Source organism: Oncorhynchus kisutch, linkage group LG3 (assembly GCF_002021735.2).
Source record: "Oncorhynchus kisutch isolate 150728-3 linkage group LG3, Okis_V2, whole genome shotgun sequence".
Lineage (NCBI taxonomy): Eukaryota > Metazoa > Chordata > Actinopteri > Salmoniformes > Salmonidae > Oncorhynchus > Oncorhynchus kisutch.
The window spans coordinates 55,696,782-55,710,317 of record NC_034176.2 but is presented as its reverse complement, the minus strand read 5'-3'; the positions used below and the strand labels follow the sequence as shown (position 1 = coordinate 55,710,317).

The following is a 13,536-nucleotide window of genomic DNA, read 5'->3' as shown; positions in this document are numbered from 1 at the left end:
AATAATAGGTGCTGAGTGAAAGGCGGGGGAGCTGCATTTGCCAGGGATTCTTCAAGCCACAATGAGGAAGAATGCTTCTTAGCTCTCGCCACCAGTGGCAGCCCACTGGGCAAAAACTGGTTGAATCAATGTTGTTTCCACGTAATTTCAACAACAACAAAAAATGTGATGACGTTGAATCAACCTGGGAAACTGATTGGATTTGCAAAAAGTCCTCAACGTAAGGGAATTCCGTAATTTTTTCAACCAACTTTAAAACTAAATCCAAAGTCATGGGGATATTTATTTGTTGATTTCACGTTGAATTCCCCTATAGTGAACTCAGCCAAATGTAAATCAAAAATAGACATTGAACTGAAGTCTGTGTAGCCAGAAATACTGAGGAGTATTTTTGTTTTGTTTTTGCTAAATCTAATTGGGTGGGCCTGGCAGGGACTGGCTCCCTAGTGGGTGGGCCAGCGTCTACTGAGGCCCACCCATGCCTACGCCCCTGCTATGCTCAGTGGGAGCTGCTCTCATCTCTTCAGTCTGAATCTGCCAGTATCCCCCCCCCCATCCCCATTCATTTCCTCATTAATAAGTCTGTCTGTGTCACTGTGTTATTTAAAGCCAGAGATCCTCCCTTGCTCTGTTAGAGCCACTGGGTTGCATCTGTCTGCTTCTCTCTCTGTGTGTGTGTGTGTGTGTGTGCGTGTGCGTCGTGTGCGTGTGTGCGTGCCTGAGTGAGTGCGCGCAGGCAAGCGATCGAGCCAGTGAGTGAGCAAGCGAGAGAGAGAGAAAGGGAAAAAGAAAGCAATCGAGAGGGAGAGAGCGAATCGGAGTGCGAGTGCAAGACAAAGCTATGAAATTAATCCGAGCTATATGCCTCCTGCTTCTTTGTCCAGCTTTGAGCCTCAACACTAGGTAAGTCTAAAATATGAATGGTCTATTCTTACTTCACCTTCAATGATTCTGAAAGAAAGGGGGATGGTGAATGCAGAATGGCTAATCATAGAAGATACTAATCTTTAGCTCCGGCCAGTCCTGCGAAATAGGTTAGGCAGCCTGGGTTCTGGCGGGAGATGCATCTGTGCTGAGCATGATGCTCTGAGGCAGTAGACTGAAGGCAAAATAAAGCTTTATCTGTTGAACTATTCTCTGTGTTAAACTGAAAGAGATGTGTCTTTGGTGGTGAAATTCACTGGCTAAAAATGCCTTGGAATTGTGTATGCATCGCTTACTGGGATTTGCGGCAGTTCTTGTCTCCGGCTTGCTGGAAAGGAGCAAGTTAAGTCAGAGAAGGAACTAAAGAAGGAACTGGGCTGCTCAGAATATTGCAATTTCTTGAGAGAGAGATAGAGAGGGAGAGAAGGAGAGAGAGAGAAAGAGAGAAAGAGAGAGAGAGAGAGAAAGAGAGAAAGAGAGAGAGAGAGAGAGAGAAAGAGAGAGTGTGTGTGTGTGTGTGTGTGTGTGTGTGTGTGTGTGTGTGTGTGTGTGTGTGTGTGTGTGTGTGTGTGTGTGTGTGTGTGTGTGTGTGTGTGTGTGTGTGTGTGTGTGTGTGTGTGTGCAGAATAATGCATTGGGGGAATAGTAGGAGGAGGAGGGGATAGAGGAGGAGGAGAGGTGAGAGAAATGGAGAGATGAGTCGACGTGCAGTGAGGAGGGAGGTTTTAATGATTAATTAAACTATTGATAAAATCATTCCTCTTTCAAACGAGTGCCTGAACACTACTCCCATTACTGGGGTCTTTGTGAAAGATAAGCCAAGGTTGTCAGAGAGTCTTAAATATGGCTTGAAGACAGATACACATTATAAAACTTGCACTCCTCTCATTGCAGTTTTGTCTACTTTGACCTGATGGAATTTTAGCTTGGGTTGGTAGACCTCTCTACAAGTGTGCTCCTAAGTGATGAATGTAGTGGCAGAAGATGCGTGGAACAGAGACATAGACACATAGACAATCAATGCATCGGCACATTTTGCAGAGCCCTGAGAGATTTGAATAAGCTAATTTGGTGATGCTGGAGATTCCGTTGAAAGCACAGTTTATATTGGATTATGAATATGTTGATGAATGTTCGAAGTTTGGATTGTGTTTTACGAAGTTGAATGAGATACACTACATGACCAAAAGTATGTGGACACCTGTACTACTCTCATTCCAAAATCATGGGCATTAATATGGAGTTGGTCCCTCCACTCTTATGGGAAGGCTTTCCACTAGATGTTGAAACATTGCTGCGGGGACTTGCTTCTGTTCAGCCACAAGAGCATTAGTGAGTTCGGGCACTGATGTTGGGCGATTAGGTCTGGCTCACAGTCGGCGTTCCAATTCATCCCAAAGTTGATGGATGGGGTTGAGGTCAGGAATCTGTGCAGGCCAGTCAAGTTTCTTCCACTCTGATCTCGACAAACAATTTCTGTATGGACCTCGCTTTGTGCATGGGGAAATTGTTGTTTGTCGAGATCAGAGTGGAAGAAACTTGACTGGCCTGCACAGATTCCTGACCTCAACCCCATCCATCAACTTTGGGATGAATTGGAACGCCGACTGTGAGCACTGATTTGCCTAGTTAAATAAAGGTTAAATACATTTAAAAAAGATAGTCATTCTGAAACAGGAAAGGGCCTTCCCCAAACTGTTCCCTGGAAGCACAGAATCGTCTATAATATCATTGTATACTGTAGCGTTAAGATTTCCCTTCACTTGAACTAAGGGGCCTAGCCCGAACCGTGAAAAACAGCCCCAGACCATTATTCCTCCTCCACCAAACTTTACAGTTGGCACTATCCATTGGGGTATTTAGTGTTCTCCTTGTTGGAAAGAGTCTCCTATGACAGTGCCACGTTGAAAGTCACTAAGCTCTTCAGTAAGGCCATTCTACTGCAAATGTTTGTCTATGGAGATCGCATGGCTGTGTGCTCGATTTTATACCCCTGTCAGAAACGGGTGTAGCTGAAATAGCTGAATCCACTAATTTGAAGGGGTGTCCACATACTTTTGTATATATAGTGATATATAGTGTTAATGACCCCAATGAGACACTTGAAGTCATGATTAAGTGACTGACTGACTGGCTGCTTGATTGACAGATTTAGCTAATAACTTATATGTAACAAGTGGCATTAATGTGTCAGAAGCTCAATGGATGTGTTAAGCTTATAAAGATATTTATAAAGATATACAGTTGAAGTCTGAAGTTTAAATACACCTTAGCCAAATACATTTAAACTCCATTTTTCACAGTTCCTGACATTTAATCCTAGTAAAAATACCCTGTCTCCTTGCTTGCACATGCTTTTTCAGTTATGCCCACAAATGTTCTATAGGATTGAGGTCAGGGCTTTGTGATGGCCACTCCAATACCTTGATTTTGTTGTCCTTAAGCCATTTTGCCACAACTTTGGAAGTATGCTTGGGGCCATTGTCCATTTGGAAGACCCATTTGTGACCAAGCTTTAACTGATGTCTTGAGATGTTGCTTCAATATAGCCACATAATTTTCCATCCTCACGATGCTGCCACCCCTGTGCTTCAGGGTCGGGATGGTGTTCTTTGGCTTGCAAGCCTCCCCCAAACATAACGATGGTCATTATGGCCAAACAGTTCTATTTTTGTTTCACCAGACCAGAGTCTCCATGTGCAGTTGCAAACCGCAGTCTTGCTTTTTTATGGCGGTTTTGGAGCAGTGGCGTCTTCCTCGCTGAGCAGCCTGTCAGGTTATGTCGATATAGGACTCGTTTTACTGTGGATATAGATACTTTTGTACCTGTTTCCTCCAGCATTTTCACAAGGTCCTTTGCTATTGTTCTGGGATTTATTTGCACTTTTCGTACCAAAGTACGTTCATCTCTAGGAGACAGAACGTGTCTCCTTCCTTGAGCGGTATGACGGCTGCGTTGTCCCATGGTGTTTATACTTGCGTACTATTGTTTGTAGAGATGAACGTGGTACCTTTAGCCATTTGGAACCAGGATGAACCAGACTTGTGAAGGTCTACAATTTTTTTTCTGAGGTCTTGGCTGATTTCCTTTGATTTTCCCATAATCTCAAGCAAAGAGGCACTGAGTTTGAATGTGGGCCTTGAAATACATCCACAGGTACACCTCCAATTGAGTGAAATTATGTCAATTAGCCTATCAGAAGCTTCTAAAGCCATGACATAATTTTCTGGAATTTTGCAAGCTGTTTAAAGGCACAGTCAATTTAATTTATGTAAACATCTGACCCACTGGAATTGTGATACAGTGAAATATAAAATAATCTGTCTGTAAACAATTGTTAGAAAAATTATTTGTGTCATGCACAAAGTAGATGTCCTAACCGACTTTCCGAAACTATAGTTTGTTAACAAGACATTTGTGGAGTGGTTGAAAAACTAGTTTTAATGACTCCAACCTAAGTAAGTAAATTTCCCGAATTCAACTGTGTCTATATACGGCCCTGACACCATGCCCTTTTCTTCCCTTGAGAGTCCTCCATAATTGGCCAAATAATGACCATTTTGCGCAAAAGCCCCAATTTTGACAGGCACACTCTGCCCATCTGGGATTTGCCAGAACTACCCTATGGCCAGTCCATTTCTGTATATGGCTCTGACCTAGACTAATTCAGTGGTTCCTAAGCAGGTATCACTACTAGACAAATCTGGCCGTGTCTAGACTTGACAGTTCATGCAGCTTTAGTATTTTGATCATAGAGTTCTGATCATGGAATTCTGAACCCATCTATCTACACCTACATTGTGCGTCCGAATTCCCTTTTCCCACGCTATATTCAGTTTACAGTATGCATTCTACAAATGGTGGAATAGGTGCACAACAATAATAACACAATAACAACTGATGGCACCAGCTAACTACTGTAGCCAACTAGCCTAGACAACCTCTGTAGCAAGCCAGCCAGCTAGCAAGCAACGCTAAAGGGATTACAAACGGGTTAGCATAATAGTTTTAGTAAATATTTGAGGCCAGTCAGCATGTTCCTCACACTCTAGGAATGTATTTCCTCCAAATTGTATAATGAAAAGACACCTCTCGGTCCCAAAACACACGTTTTCTGGAGACTTGTGGTAGGAGTGTTGATGATGTCAGCCACTGAATGCGCTTTCGGTAGCCTGATTGTGTCCAGACTGAGGAGAACTCTGCAAAAAAAATGCTTCCCAGACCACCTCTTGAAGTGGCCAGCCAGATCTGAACACGATCAGACCACAAAGTGACTTTTGTGAGTCTAGACCCGTCTTTTCAATGCTATCTTCGTATTCTGAAAGCAGAAGTCAAACGTAAGTGTCAAATGTGGACACAACCTCTGAATAAACTGATCTCAATATGCTGAGTAATGGTACCAGAGGAATTATATTCTGGTTGCTAATCGACATAAAAGGTGTCATGTTGACTTTTTGGTTTACGAAATGAATTGAAGTACATTGATGTGTTCATGAAGTATTATATTGTAGCATTCTATTATAGTGTAAACAAACGCAAAAATCGTAAATATGTTTTCATGAAGGTTCTTATTGCTAAACCTCCCCACAAACAAACAACACTAGTGGTTTTCTTATGATCAAATACATCCAGACCAGTTGCTTATGCAGCTTTCTCTAATTGCTTCTTTTACCAAGCAGTACATTACTGCTAGTTGAGAGGATGTGGTTCATACAAGTGTTCCCCACTTACAGTAGTGTCCTGCTGAGATTGAGGCTATCCTAATATGGACACCATAGGGTTAAGAACATCCTGATCAGGACTACAGTTTGTATGTGTGTCAGTAACATACACGATGTGTTTAGTCTTTAGCCCCAAACCTGGTCCAAGTGGCCCACAATGTGTGTTGGATAATTATGAGGTCTTGATACATTTGGGGCTTCATATTTTAATGCTAAACTTAGCAAAAAAAGAAACGTTCCTTTTTCAGGACCCTGTCTTTCAAAGATAATTCGTAAAAATCCAAATAACTTCACATATCTTAATTGTAAAGGGTTTAAACACTGTTTCCCATGCTTGATCACTGAACCATAAAAAATAATGAACATGCACTTGTGGAACGGTCGTTAAGACACTAACAGCTTATAGACGGTAGGCAATTAAGGTCACAGTTATGAAAACATAGGACACTATTGTCGAAAGAATGAGCATTACACCGATGCCTGTACTCTGGAGAGGGATCGATTTAGAGGTGGAGGGTCCGTCATGGTCTGGGGCGATGTGTCACAGCATCATCGGACTGAGCTTGTTGTCATTGCAGGCAATCTCAATGCTGTGCATTACAGGGAAGACATCCTCCCTCATGTGGTACCCTTCCTGCAGGTTCATCCTGACATGACCCTCCAGCATGACAATTTCACCAGCCATACTGCTCATTCTGTGCGTGATTTCCTGCCAGACAGGAATGTCAGTGTTGACAGGAATGTCAGTGTGCCCGGATCTCAATCCCTCCCAGAAATGTCCGGGAACTTGCAGGTGCCTTGGTGGAAGAGTGTGGTAACATCTCACAGCAAGAACTGGGAAATCTGGTGCAGTCCATGAGGAGGAGATGCACTGCAATACTTAATGCAGCTGGTGGCCACACCAGATACTGACTGTAACTTTTGATTTTGACCCCCCCTTTGTTCAGGGACACATTATTCAATTTCTGTTAGTCTGTGGAACTTGTTCAGTTTATGTCTCAGTCGTGGAATCTTGTTATGTTCATACAAATATTTACACATGTTAAGTTTGCTGAAAATAAACGCAGTTGACAGTGAGAGGACGTATCTTTTTTTGCTGAGTTCACATTCTCAGATTTAAAAACAACAAAGCGGCCACCCCACCAGTTGTTTTGTTATACAGCTGAGGGATGGGGCTAGGGAAATGTAACCCCTCTCAATTTCACAGGCAGTGGTCTTGATGGAAGAACTGACAGTCCATGACACCCAATAAATAGGTTTAACCATATTTTGAGGCTTTACACACTTGTTTTAGAAAAAGTTCTAATTATAATGAATTGGTATCAAGAATTGAAATGACCACTGAACATTTAAAAGGCTTCCGAAGCTTCCCTCCCAGAATATAGCTTTAAGATTCTGGTGACCAAACACCTATAACATAATATTTTTTTCTAGATATAATTATTCGAGAGTACTTTGGATATCTCAACGATTTTATGGAGCTGAGTTGTTGGTTGATGTCAAAATTGGCACATAATTGACCAGGGAGAAAGTAACTGTATAGAATTGATTAGGGGAAATTCAACCCACTTTTGCCACACTTCCTCATTGCATCTGATTTGGCTGAGAGTACTGTGACTGTTCCTGAGTGTGTGTGTGTGTGTGTGTGTGTATTTGTGTGTGTGCGTGAGTGTATATGCACGCATGAGCGCCTGTGGCTGCTCACTACTCACTACAATGCAGTCTAGCCTATTTGCCATTCATGTCTTTGCAAAGTCTCTTTTATGGGATTTTCACAAATGTTCTTAATTATTGACACTAACTTTGATGTTTCCTACCTAGGCAACCATGTCTGGTAAATGCCGGTGTCCATCGGGACCTCCATAACATTAAATATTTAGCTACTGGCCCGCAATTAGTAACCGGAAGGTTGCAAGTTCAAAACCCCCGAGCTGACAAGGTACAAATCTGTCGTTCTGCCCCTGAACAGGCAGTTAACCCACTGTTCCTAGGCCGTCATTGAAAATAAGAATTTGTTCTTAACTGACTTGCCTAGTTAAATAAAGGTAAAAAAATAAATAAAAAATTAAAGACTGCCGACATCCTTGGATTATACTGTACATGTCACAAAGATAGGGCCTGCATTGCTTAGTCTCTTCACATATGGCTGTAAACACTAAACCTATTGCATTTTAAGTTATTTCTTTGATGTTGGATAGGGTGGGGCACTAAAGAGGAACGCGGTTTATGACTGAGATTAACAATGGGAGCCTGGCAGTAGCTGTAATAGCCTGATAATACATGCTAATATCCAGTAGGTCATCTTGCTGAAAGGTGATAGGGAATCGAATAGGTCCTTTTGCAATGAGAGCATAATGACCTAGCAGCTATACATGACAGTCGGTGGCTACTCAACTGATGGGTATCAGAAGCTTCCAATTGAAATGATGGACTACATTTCTAATTTGCCAAGATACAGTATTTCCTGTGGCTAAGAAATGTAATCTTTCTGTATCTCTGAAAAATTGTAATCTTTCCCGAGAGTAACCCCAATTTGCCCGTCATTAATCCCCAAAGCCCTCGATGGCCGTCTAACCATGACAGATTCCTCCATATTTGTGGAATGCGTCATACTTATTAAGATCATATAACGGAGATAAATCTTATTTAACAAAAACGTTTAACTATAATATTATGTTTAGGCCTGCTTGTCTTTGGTTTACAACTTATTTCATAACTAATTGTGCATACGTCATGTTCATGGCTAAGAGCAAGCATTTACTCTCTAAAGCAGTGTTTCCAACCCCCCCCCCCCCCCCCCCCCCCCCCAGCTAGCTGGAATTGTGCTATAGATAATAAATTGTATTATATTGGTACCTATTAAGTAATTTAATAAAACAATCACATTTTACTTAAAAGAAACAATCCATTCTTGCAACATGGTAAAAAATCAATCCCAAGAATTTTATTTTGTTTCTTTGAATGTTTTTCCCCCCTTAACTCTTGTGTATGGGTTTTGTTCAAATTGGGCCCTTGATCGAATTGGCCCTTTTGTGTAGTTCTAAGCAATGTTTGACAGAGAAGAAAAGCAGTGATTGACTAGATCAGAGGGTCAAGTGCAGGGCATCCTGTGAATTAGACTGAACTATTGACAGCGGCAAGATGGTAACGATAATAATTATGCATTGATGGACTGTGCATGCGTGGCCGGGGGTAATGACCAAAGAGATCATCTCGTCTCATCGACCGCTATTGTTCAGCACCTGAGGTATTGAAAGGTAAATGTGAGTGTAGTGGTGCTTGCTAGCAGTCACTTTGTCTATCATCAGGAAGCGGCTTTGGCTCCTCTGCCAAGTAGTTTTAAGTTGTCTCTTTGTGATTACGGAGTGAAGGGTCCATCATTATTTTAATTAAATGCTCTGCTTGATTTATTACACAAGCATTTGGTAGACTGGTTTGTTGGATTGACATCTTGCTCAAATACTCATGTATTTTGCACAGTAGCCATTTGGGACAATAGTGGACGTTTTCAGGTGGTTGGTCATGGTGAAAAATGTATTCTTAAAAGTCTAAGCCGTTGAGGGGGGGGGGGGGGGGTTCTTAGTTGACATAATTAATTGTTTTAATCTCATACCATGGATCATTTTGCTATTTTGTTTGGCATTTTAGGACCTCTTTAGGTAGAAAAAATATATATTTCTAATGATTTGATAATATATTGAATTTGGCCTTACTATAGCCATATAAATGCATTGAATAACACATTAATTAATGGCAAAAAAAGACAGTCAAAAATGTATCATAAGAAATAAGGTTTTGACGTTTCTGTCCTATATCTAGCTCACATATTTAACCCCCTTTATTTGGCACAAATTTACCTCCATACTTCCATTCATTTGTATGAATTACCTTTAGACGAGTACCGTGACACTTGTGGGGGTCATAGAGAAAAATGGAGAGCACCATCGTGAGAGTCTCCACTTTCTATAGGCCGTTCAGATGCTACAGAACTTTACGTGAGAAGAACGATTTTTGGGACGTCAAACAGCGTTGTAGCTCTGCCACTTTCCATCGCAGATCTAGAAGGGCGACATGGGGCGGATGTGGTGGATTGAGACGCAGCCCATGCAAAAAAAATAAAAACAGTTTGCTTAAATTTACGGAATTTCACTGGGATTTTTGTATTATGTTACTTACACATGGTTTCTTCAGTTGTCCCCATAGGATAACCCTTTTTGGTTCCAGGTAGAATCCTCTGTAGAAAGGTTTTCACCTTTCTTTTCTAAGACTGACACACCGGTGTGTCAATAGACTAGGGTCTACGCGCTGAAGGAAAGACTACCGTTAAGTAACAGCTTGGCAGGGAACTGTTCGGTGTTGGATGTCACCTGTTGTAATTGCTAAGTTGTTAAATGGGGAGATCTTGTTTTTTTTTACCCTTTACTGCATGGTGTTGCAATATGGCAAAAATGAAAAAATACAAACACAATAACCTTTTACAGAAGTGTGTGTGTGTGTTAGGGGGGGGGGGCATAGGCAGATCATAGTGGAACTGCATTTCAAGTGGGAGGGGCCTGGTCATAGGAAAACTACTGTGAAATCATAATCATAACAATATTTGTTATATATGCGTGGATTAAACAGTTATGTTTAATATTCATAATATTATAATAATGATCATATTATTTATGAAAAAAGAAAAGAATATCCAGAGTAAATCTTTTATTTTTATCTTTTACAAGAAAACACAGTTTCAGATATTGTGAATGAATAAAAACAATACAATTATAACTCAAAAAGCACATTTGCATAAGAAAAACACATTTCTTATGTTTAAAGTGGTTGGAGATTGCCATACGGCAAAAATCCCAAAATTACACTTACATTTTTTTCCCCTCAAAAATGTAATTTGGGGCATTTTAAATGAGGAAAACTTTTTTTGCATGGTTCTATTATAATGCATGCAGTAGAGGGTTAATTCGATTGAAGATTGCCTTTATGATTAGATTTTTTAATGCGCCTCCATCATTACCATTGTAAACAAAGCCCAAGAGCTTTTAACCCCAATGCCACAGCTCGAGAAGGCCGGCCTGATTTTTTGTTCTTGTCGACCATATGATTTCATAAATGCAGAGGCAGGGTAGGTCTCGAGCCCCGAGATGAGAAAAATGACATTTGTGTAAGACGGTAATGTCCTTATAGTGTGAGGCAAGATGTGAATGATAATTGAAATTCAAAGACACGGGGTAATTGGTGTGCCATGGCAACCACATTGGCCACATGACAGTAATGAAGTGGGCCACAATAAATAGAACCTTTGGTAGCTCCCGTCCAATGAGAAATTAATTAGAGGACACCATGATACTGTCATTTGGTATTCAAGGCCATACGTGACGTAACACACCAAGTTTGTTTGCGCCCAATCTTCTTGCAAGACATTTGATATGACCGCTTCTTTGTTACTCAAATAAAGTTACAGTGAATAACTCCTTTGGTCTTCACCTAGTTCCCGGGAAACGAGAAGTTTTCCCGTCAAATGTTATCTGCATCTGCTTTTGTGTCTAAGATATCCTTAATGATGTTTTCTTGCGAGCTCGATGTTGAGGAATGGATGTGAACTATACAGACGTGCCAAGCAGGCTTTATTGCTGAAGGTATAAACAAAGATCAATACACATTATAGAGCAGGATTGTCCTCTCTATGCTGCTGCTGAGTGTAATAACATAGTAATGGGATTTTAAGGGTCAAATAAATAAATAAGTCAGAGGATTTTCTATTGGGAGAGATGGAAGCAAGCAGGCAAAAAGGGAGGAAAGAATATGCAGGGAGCTATTCTTCGAAGTTAGTGAATGGTGCATTCAAAATGTAATGTTGAAGAGCCCTGCTCAAGGAGAATATTGCTAATGTCAAGCTTTGCTTCAAATTAAATCCTGGCAAAACAAAGCTACGCAAAAGAAGAGAATGATTCATTTGAAACATGTTGGCTGGAGTTCTACTGTTATCTATTGCCAGGGAAGGAAAGTTGTGACATATGTCGAGTGGGACTGGCAAAGAGTATTTTTTTAGTTTTCTCTAGAACGTTCATAACAATGGCGTGGCTATGGCAGTTAGATACGTTAACCGTGGCCAGGTTTGTCGGGGAATGCTTCTTTTTTTTCCTTCACGTTTGCTTATTTTTCAGATTTTTTTTTTAGTTGACGTTCTTATCCAGAGCGACTTACAGTAGTGAGTGTATACATTTCCGTACTGGTCCCCAATGGGAATCGATCCCACAACCCTGGCGTTGCAAGCACGATGCTCTACCATCTGACCCACACGGGACTTTCTTCTGGTTTAAAGCCAATTTCTGGCAAATTTTCACATTTTGCCATGGGACAGACAACATTTTACAGTTTTAAGGATAGTTTCCTGCAATTCTATATATTTTGCCATGGGGCTATTTTTTTGTTGTTGTAGTTTTTAAGCAAAGTTCATGGTACATTTTGCCATGGTACTGCAACCAAAAATGAATTTTTAAAGCTAATTTCCTGCAATTATACATATTATGCCATGGCTTTTGACATGTTTTAGACTGTCTAGTTCTTAATTTGGTTATTGTTAGTTCTCAAAGATGATCTTATTAAAAAAGATATAGCTCCATTATCATTTCTGCATACATTTATATTAGTTGTTTAAATTTACACTGAAAACGTTTTACCAACCCTACATTACTCGGCTATCGCCTCGTACCTACGACCGCAGCACAGCCAGGCAAAAGCAGTCGTATAACAGGCCCTCTCATGTACAATTACTTCAATATACCCTTAAAATGTGTAGTGAAGGTTAAGACAGTCTGTTTCATCGTTTTAGCTGTCAAGATAGAAGATCATATATTTACAAGTATAACCACGTCATATTTGACGAGCAGGTGACTTTGAAAGAACGACTCCCACCCCTTTGTGCTCGCACGGCGCACGGTGGGAGAATTCAGACAGCCTTGACTCCTTCAAGACACTGTTACATGTCTTTGTCTGTTGGAGTACGTCGCTCCGATCGCTCAGGTCTCATGGCAGCGTACAAAGACCACAGGGGCGAGTGGCTACACAGGCAAGTTGTTGGTTGTTTTTAGTCAAACATCAATCAACCCATCAGTGTCACTCCCGAGGCCCCGCGAGGGTGAATGCACTTTCTGACATTCGGCGTGACGCTTAGTGTCATTCCAGTGTGTCGAATCCTGAAGGGCAAAGCTGTGTTATGGAGACTTGTGTGTTTTGCATATGTTTATATATTAAATAGAAAAACTGCTTTATTAAGTAAAATATTTTCGAGTTGGCAGTAGCTGAAAAAGACAGTCAATTCAAAGGTGCACCACCTACATTTTTTGTTAAACGTTTGGAGTTTGTAGACCTCAAGGATCTGAGTAGATGTGTCAAGCGTCAACATGCAGAAACGGCAGAGAAATGACGAGAGATGGAATCCCAATATAATGCATGACATGGTGTGATCAACTCTATGCCACCCCTATAATTACTATTCTTATCATTATTGGAATGTTACACATTTGGGAATAGTTCAAATATAGCCCACAGGTTACACAATGGTTCCGATAAAATCTCATACATCATACAACGATGGATATTTCAGTAATCACTACTCCACTGTTTTTTTATCTACCCTATAATCATGACAGGTCGGCAGCATCCTACAGTATCTATCTGACTTATCTGAAGGATGATCTTGTCTCCCACTCCCTGGGTTCTGCATCTATTTATTCTCCCTTTTTCTCTTTTGGCTTTCTAATGGCCCATGATTGGTACCCTATGGGCAAACCAAAGTGCTCAGAGGCATTACTCACAAATGATTAGAGAGATCGGAGTGCGTGGAGAGAGATGGGTCTGGGCATGAACAAAAGAGCGGAATCATAAATAATA

The 13,536-nt window shown here is 40.9% G+C and overlaps 1 protein-coding gene across 3 annotated transcripts in view; it reads left to right on the top strand.

Moving 5' to 3' along the window:
• Positions 1–617: 617 nt before the first annotated feature.
• LOC109872740 (leucine zipper protein 2-like) overlaps positions 618–13,536 on the top strand; it is a 187,905-nt gene continuing 174,986 nt past the window's right edge. For 2 of the 3 annotated variants that reach the window (XR_004206054.1, XM_031808610.1), the window contains exon 1: positions 634–903. Coding sequence is in view for 2 of the 3 variants with exons in the window: in XM_031808610.1 (XP_031664470.1) it covers positions 842–903 (62 nt within the window). In the remaining variant the exon portion in view is untranslated. Of the gene's footprint in view, positions 904–13,536 lie in introns of all 3 variants that reach the window. The other variant, XM_031808604.1, reaches the window with a different exon arrangement.